The sequence below is a fragment of the Gymnoscopelus braueri genome (assembly GCF_963280865.1).
Source record: "Gymnoscopelus braueri genome assembly, chromosome: 20".
NCBI classification, from domain to species: Eukaryota; Metazoa; Chordata; class Actinopteri; order Myctophiformes; family Myctophidae; genus Gymnoscopelus; species Gymnoscopelus braueri.
Window position 1 is genome coordinate 36237933 of NC_137622.1, and position 8543 is coordinate 36246475.

At 41.1% G+C, this 8543-nt stretch overlaps 1 protein-coding gene across 1 annotated transcript in view; it reads left to right on the forward strand.

Moving 5' to 3' along the window:
• Positions 1-6099: 6099 nt before the first annotated feature.
• LOC308075668 (protein-glutamine gamma-glutamyltransferase 6-like) overlaps positions 6100-8543 on the forward strand; it is a gene marked incomplete at both ends in the record, with an annotated part of 15541 nt that continues 13097 nt past the window's right edge. Inside the window, 3 exons of the mRNA XM_080415616.1 lie at positions 6100-6109; positions 6524-6703; positions 7750-8019. Coding sequence (XP_080271742.1) covers positions 6100-6109; positions 6524-6703; positions 7750-8019 — 460 coding nt within the window. The remainder of the gene's footprint in view (positions 6110-6523; positions 6704-7749; positions 8020-8543) is intronic.

Below are 8543 nucleotides of genomic sequence, written 5' to 3' on the forward strand. Positions count from 1 at the left end.
GTGAGGTTTGGAAATGTGTACAATTATCCTGCGCTGTGATTGGCCAATCACAGTCTATTCAGGACTGTGATTGGCCAGTGTCACATGACACATGTGCATAGCCCTATATAAGAAACCATAACTTGAAAAAAAACATAATTTGGTTTTTTTCAAGTTATGGTTTCGTCCATCATAAAGAGTGTTTCAATGAATGTATTTATTCTTTGTACATGATTGGTTGACTCCATTCAGTATTGTGATTAGCTAGCAAGACACCGCCCACTTCACACAGGGTGTGATTTTTTCCTATATGAACGCCCTACTTGATCTTACTACAGTGTCACACAAAAATATCAAAAGTAGCAGATCTGCAAGCTCGAAACGCGGCTCGAAACGCGGCGCGAAGCGGCGCGTTTTGAGCTTGTAGATCTGCTACTTTTGCATTTGAATCCTGAAAAGTAGGCTACTGTATACAGTTTTGGACATAATAAGGTTTCCACCCGACAGACGACATGACACAGAGTCATGCACCACAGCACAGGTTTATAAAGTGAATTTGAGCATGCATGTATTAGCACTGCTGTAGTTTTGTTTTAACCAGAACTATAACTTCAAAAATCTGCCTAGGGATTCATGCACCTTTCACACATGATCAAAATAAACATGGAAAACAGCTTGTGTAGGCTATGAAACACACATTAAATACGTCCACACAGCAGCATAGCAATCACCAAGTAAATTGGAGGGATTATAATGATTAGAATTAGCCATTAACCAAGCCAATCCAGCATTACGCACAAATGTATTTAGCTTCAGCACGATTCTTAAATGTGTACTTGAACTAAACTGGAGAGAACAAGTTCATTCTCAGTTCAACCAGACTGTTGCATTCTTGACTTTCTCATTCCAATGCAGTAATACTGGAATGACCTGTAAAGTCATGATTATAATGATTTTACTGACAACTTGTAAAGTCCCCAGCTACATTTCAGACATGCTGGAGCCGTATTAGCGGCCGCGCAGCCTTAGATCCTCGGGCAGGGCTCTCCTGGAGGTTCCCAATACTCGCCTTGTTGTCACCATGGGTGACCGGGCTTTCTCGGCCCGGGCACCTATAGGCTCTGGAATGCCCTGCCCGAGGCTCTAAGACTAGCTAGCTCACTGTATTCTTTTAAGTCACAGCTGAAAACATACCTTTACACCCAAGGCTTTCACTTAGACTCTTGGATTCGTTTATGTATATACATTTAGTTTTTTACTTGATTACCTTTTATTTTTATTAATTGTTGTTGTTGTTTTACCCTGTTGCACTGTATTGTTTTTTTCTGCCATTGGAAAGCACTTTGTAACTTTGTTTTGAAAAGTGCTTCATAAATAAAGTTTATTATTATTATTTTTATAAAATGGAACATGTTTTATTCGGTTCATTGACTCCATAGTGCCACTGTGCTGTGGTGGGACCACAAACATGATATGTTGCTGTAATCTCACAATGTCTGAAGGGCAGCTAAACTAAGCTGTAGCTCAAAGCAAAGCCATCTGCAGAGGACTGAGGAGTTAACATAGTAAACTGACCTATAAGCTAAGTTACACAACGTATTGTAGCTATAGGGTTGGGATCCATTAGGATTTTAACGATTCCAGTTCCTCAACGATGCCCTCTTAACGGTATGATTCCTTAACGGTTCCCCTTAATGATTCCTATATATTCAAAAATATATATTTAATTTAGACTTTCATTAAATTTTTTGGATGAAGACAAATTCAATCATGCGTACAATATTGCATATATTATTGTAATGGTTCTCAAAGTGAGGTCCAGGGACCCTCCGGGTTACTTGAGGGGGTTCCAAATGGACTCTTCAGGTAAGAAACTGTGAGAGTGTACAAATGGAACCAAATGGACCTGTAAAGGTCCATTTGGTTCCATTCGTACACTCTCAGAGTTACGGTGGTCCTTGAAATTAAAAAGGTTTGAGAACCACTGATAGTGTAATAAACCGGTGGTAATAAATGCGATGGAACCGAGTCCGGTTCCACAATGTTGGATCCGGTTCTTCCGATTCCACATCCCAACCCTAATTGCAGCAATTAGGGTGTGCCATTGGCTATTGTAAATGAGCAAAAGAGTTCTTCATTTGAACCCCTGTTTCATTACATAATATATTCAAAGATGTGCACATATTTTTCTTTTTCCCAAAACTGTAATGAGCATGTAGATCTGCTATTTTTGAAAAATCGTGACACACACACACACACACACACACACACACACACACGCGCGCGCGCGCGCACACACGCACACGCACGCGCACACACGCACACGCACACACACACAGTATATAGCTAAAATTTAAAATGACAGATGCTTTCCTGGATTGAACGGGTTAAAGTCTCTTTGGAGACATGCTCCCATACTGTCATCTCTCACACGATTCTTGTGTCTTTGAATATAAAGAGATGGTTAAAGTTCACATAGAGATGTATTTTTAACAAGTGCCATCATTGAAATAGAACAGAAACTGGGTAAAATGAGACCCCTGGAGAGCAGGTAAGAATAATTAAGCTAGTCGGAGTGGCTTATCGTCAGTATCAGCAATATTAGTAGTCATGCTAAATGTCTTCAGCTGTGTAAAAGATGGCTTATTTTCTTTACCTGTGAAGCACATAAACCTGATGATGAGGCAATCCTGCTGATAGTGACAAACTGTACCAGTGTGGCATACTACACAGGTTTTCAAAGCTTTTATTTTCATAGAGGAAATGGCTATTTGGGGGTCCTTGGCATGGAAATCTTAAATGAACTGCTGGCTTAAAGGAGTAGTTCACCCAAAAAAAATCTTATTTTCTATCAATTACACACCCCATGAAGTCTTGAATTCATGGATTTGTTTTTGTTTTTGTTGCATTCCTGAGCCAATAATTTGATGACCGGGTCATCGGTCAATAGGAGACTCAGTAGGAGACTCTTTGAGTCTCCTGCCGGAGAATCTTTGCTGGTCATCACATTATTGGCTCAGGAATGCAACAAAAACCCAAAAAATCTCCATGAATTCAAGGCTTCATGGAGTGTGTAATTGATAGAAAATACGTTTTTTTTGGGGTGAACTACTCCTTTAAGCAATTAGCCAAATAAATGAATTTCCTAATTTCCTTAAGCTTCCTATATTCCATGAGGCCTTAGGAAAGAGTTAAATCTTTACAGTAGGCTCTCGTCTAATCATGTTCCCAGAAGTTCAAAAGAACAATCTTTAGTTAGCCACCACCCAATCAGAGCTAACTTCCATAACAACCAGTGACAGATAAATTAGTGAGAGGACCTCGTGATTATTTGATCAGGTTTCAGTAATCCTGAGAACACGACTGAACCACATAAATGCATTTTAACGGCGTGACAGCAAATAATAGAACCAGACTTTCAAACAGTATCATTACAAAGTGGAAGTGTGCCTTTTGAAGCGTTGCTGCTTTTATCGTCTAGTTTATATTTCAGTTGATTAAATAAATAGCCATGCTGGTCTTGCAACCGAAAAATCATTTTCTATATCGATTCACAGATGTGATATCATGATTCAGCTGGTGCATCTTTCTGCAGGGGGGCAGAAATATGCGACTGCTCCTCCATTGCTCCAGGAGGGCAGACTACAACTATCGATTGGCTTGGATGGCACCTTCTCTCTCTGCCAGCCTGTTCTTTTATCATCTCACCAATTCCCTTGAGGGTCAATAAAACACCCCATAATGAGAAATGCCACCCTACCTCACCCCGAGAGGAGCGAAAACTATTTCACTCAGAACATGAGGAAATGTTTTCAACATGCGGCCATCTGCTAAGCTAAATATTGCATGATAGCCTGAGGCAGTGAGGTCTAGACCAGGGGTTTTCAACCGATTATGAAACGGGGACCACCACCCTGACTGAGAATCAACTTGGGGACCACTGTTGTGTTGGGAACTTGGGAGGGGGGGATATGGGCGTGGTGGGGGGGGGGGGGGGAAAAGCTTGAAATTAAATATTGACTGTTGTGGGCTTAATTTAATTTGTTTATTCGAAGTGAATTAAATCAAGCCCTTAAATGAGTAGGCCTAGTCCACCCAAAAAATTACTTATCTGCTATCAATTGCACACCCCATGAAGCCTTGAACTCATGGATTCGCGTCTCCTACCGGGTAATGTATCCGGTAGGAGACACAAAGTAGATAATTTGTGTCTCCTACTGGAAGTACACCCGGTCATCAAATTATTGGCTTAGGAATGCGACAAAAACAAAAAAAATCCATGAATTCAAGGCTTCATGGGGTGTGCAATTGATAGCAAATAAGTAATTTTTTGGGTGAACTGCTCCTTTAACAGTCATTATTTAACTGAGATATGCTAGTGGTAGAGCTCAAAAAAGTTTGAGAACCACTGATCTATTCCTTTCGTTTCCCATGGTTGCCCTTATTCTGTTCTCTTAACCTTCCATATTAAACTCATGTTAACTGATTTATTGCAACTTATGTATGAGCAAGCAGACACATGCGATTGATTATGGGCACATTTCCAACATTGACGCGTCATACGGTGACCAGGTAATTTACTGCACTGTTTCTCAACTAGTGGACGATAAAAATAAAACAACATACAAATCTTCATTTTCCTACATTACTAAATGCAGGGTCAGGGACCACATGCAATACCTTCACGGACCACCAGTGGTACACGGACCACCAGTTGAAAACCCATGCTATAGTGTCACACAAAAGTAGCAAAAATAGCCGATCTACACGCTTAAAATGTGTCGAGATGCGACGCGTTTTTAGCTCTACAAAAAACGTAATCCTGAAAAGTAACAGTTTTGGACAGTTGGTGGATGAGGTTTCCACCTGACGGCAAAGTTATGCTGTATCAACATACTAATAATAATAATAATAATGCATTTTATTTATAACATACTTTAACTTTTTGCAAATCACAAAGTGCTACAGGGTTTAAAAACAAATGGCACAAAAATAACACCATACATAACGGTTTATTAATTCAAATAAGTTCTGGATTGCAGCTTTAATTAAATCAATGTTTTACTTTTACTCAAGTACTTAAATAGCTCTCCCACAATGGTGAATGTTGAAAACCGGCTTTTAGTGTTTTACAGATATTTATCTAAACTCGGGACACAAAAACTTGAAACTGTGACAGTCCCAGTCAAACCAGGACGTCCGGTCACTCAAGATGCACGCAATAGTTTTAAGCACTTAAAACCCTATACTTAGTTGACTGGAATACCCCAGAGTAGGAACGCTAGGGTTCATGGGGTTATGTCATGTCTGCACCTCAGAACCTGTGTGCCTGCATTGAAGGTGCTTTGAGTGACTGATTTATTTCCCCTGAGAAAAGATGACTGGTTTAACCCTTTAAGACCGGGAAGGGAACGCATCTGTGTCATTTCAAGATGTCTTTGGGCCATTCAAAAATAGCAGATCTACAAGCTCACAGCGCGGCACCGAGTGCCACGCTCTGAGCTTGTATCTGCTATTTTTTTTAAATCGTGAACATTTGTGCACATCTCTGAATATATATATTTTTAAAGCAAACGTTTTTAACTCAAATCTTTGCTTCTGGGGGTCCCTGGAACAATATATTTTGAGATGGGGGTCCACGGCCAAATACATATTATTTTGGGGGTCCTTGACATGAATACATTTGAGAACCACTGATTATAGCAACATACCTTTTTTTTCAAAAAACTGTTAGGATTTAGAAGATATTTGTAGAATCCCCCAGAAGCAAAGATTTAGTTACAAATGTTCGCTTTAAAAATATATATATATTCAAAGTTCTTTTTTTTTTAATAGCCAAAGAAATCTTAAAATGACACTATGCGTTCCCTTCCCGGTTTTAATGGGTTAACACTGTAGCACAGATTTCTATCATGAACCATATTAGGCCCCAGGAAACACAAAGTAGATAATTTGTGTCTCTATGACGTAAATCATATTCTAATGAGACGGGTTGGGCAGGTGTCTATATACTGCTGCATGACAGCAACACTACCAGACACAGACACACATACATACCCATACACACACTGCAGCTCCCTGTGACTTCTACCTCCGTAGGACAACACAAACATGGCAAACATGGATCTGAGTAAGTAAACAAAACTGTATATTATCATTATTAATTGGTTATTTGATTTGATTAAAGCTGCAATCCAGAACGTATTTGAATTAATAAACCGTTATTTTATCTGTAGGCCTATGGTGCTTTTTAGTTTGTGTGCCATTTGTTTTTAAACCCTGTAGCACTTTGTGATTTGCAAATATTTAAAGTTATAAATACAATGCATTATTATTATTATTAATAGTACGTTAATACAGCATAACTTTGCTGTCAGGTGGAAACCTCATGAATGCAACCTTGCACTGCATTCATATCCGTGTGTGCGTGTGCATGTGCGTGTGCGTGTGTATTACCAAATGTCCCCATAAGTATTTTATGTCAAGCTGCCAGTAGGTCAAGGAAGACGCTCATTAACACACTGTTATGACTCTTGAACCGTAGGTCGTACAATGTTCAAGAAGGTGGACTTCCACTGCCAGACCAATAACTCCTCCCACCACACCAGTGACATCACAGTTGACCAGCTGATCGTGAGGCGGGGCCAGTCGTTCGTCTTGACCGTTGACCTGCTGCGACCTTACAACCCTGACGTCGACCAGCTCCGCTTTACTATTCATACAGGTACCGTATGACCCGCCACGCCCAATTGTGAACTTGTAGATCTGCTCTTTTTGGCGAAGAGGTTTGGTGTAGAGGGAAAAAAGGAGGGGGCCTAGTATAGATCAACTGATTAAATACCTTGTGAGAATTAAATCAAACAATTGATCTGCATTTGATGTATGTGTTGTTTACCTTGCCCATTGTAAGTAGCTCTGGATAGTGTCTGCTAAAACAGTGGTTCTCAACCAGTGGTCCGGGGACCACCAGTGGTCCTTGAGGAGTTTCCAGGTGGTCCCCAGCTAAATGATGGAGAGTTGGTAACCAAATGGACCCTTATAGATCTTTAACTCTTGAGAGTGCAAAATGAATTTGGTTTCATTTTACACTCTCAAGAGTTAAATTATCGTTAAACATCAGCATTACTTCATTTACAAGAAACACACAATTAGAGAATGTAGAATAATTGTTATTTTGACAAAATCTTATCCAACGATAACAAAATATTCTATGTCTTGAGTCTGAGAGGCTAAATCTCATCAAATGGTGGTCCGTGGCTCAAATGCCGGATAAATAATGGGCCTTGATATGAAAAAGGTTGAAAACCACTGCTAAAAGCCTCAATAGGCTCTATGCACAGCAGCCATATTGGAAATAAATTGCGCCTCTTCCATAGTTCCTTCACAGGTGTTACCAATGATACCAATGAAGGCTGTGTTCCATTTAGTGTTGCACAGTGAGTCTCAAACATTTTAATTTCAAGGACCCCCATAACTCTGAGAGTGTACAAATGGAACCAAATGGACCCGTTACACATTCGGGCCATTTGGAACCCGCTCAATGAGGGTCCCTCGACCCCAATTGGAGAACTACTGGTGTAGCAGAGTCTGTCCAGTGAGCCAACATGCACAATATCAGCACCCTGACTCTGTTGGAACAGAGCCTTCCATAGAATCATTGCTAACTCCTACGAAGGAAGTAAGGAAGAGGCCTGATTTCTATTCCAATATGCCGGTATGCATAGAGCCTATTGTGTCAGCCTAAGTGTCAACTTGTATTGTAAATTGTAGGTCCCAGGGCCTCGGAGGAGCTCGGCACGCGGGCTGTGTTCGGTATCCGAGGCCTTGAGGGATTCTGGGCCAGTAAGGCGATATGGAAGGCGGTGCTTAACAAGGGTTCCGCCCTTCGGCAAGGCTGCGTGATCTTGGACGTGACGCCCCCTGCTGACGCTCCCGTAGGGGAGTACTACCTGTCTGCAACCAGCGAGCAATTCCTGTCTGCAGCCAAACGGGAAGTCGACATGGGCAAGCTGGTGGTGCTCTTTAACCCCTGGTGTAAAGGTATACGAATGGAGGGAGGGAGGGAGACACCTTTGAACTTTAACAAATACATAATCATCTCATTGAAGAACATCAATAAGGGGCGTGGTGAAGTGCCTGCCCACAACCCACCTTTGGTGCAGTGTGTGTGTGTGTGTGTGTGTGTGTGTGTGTGTGTGTGTGTGTGTGTGTGTGTGTGTGTGTGTGTGTGTGTGTGTGTGTGTGTGTGTGTGTGTGTGTGTGTGTGTGTGTGTGTGTGTACTGTAGATTGACTGGTCGTTTGTTGTGTTGTGTGCTTTGTGTGTAGATGACTGGGTGTTTGTTATGTGTTGTGTTTTTTTCTCTGGATTCCTTGGACCACAATGCAACTCCCCACATACACCACACGGCCACGCCCATTTAGCGTTTTTTTTTTTCCAAACACTTTTCGCTCCTACACATTTTGTCCAAAACTCCTGCAAATCGTTACACATCATCTCTGTTGCCACGTGATCATGATGTATATGTCAGCCTTTTCAGATTCCCTTATGGGATTGGCTTTCAAA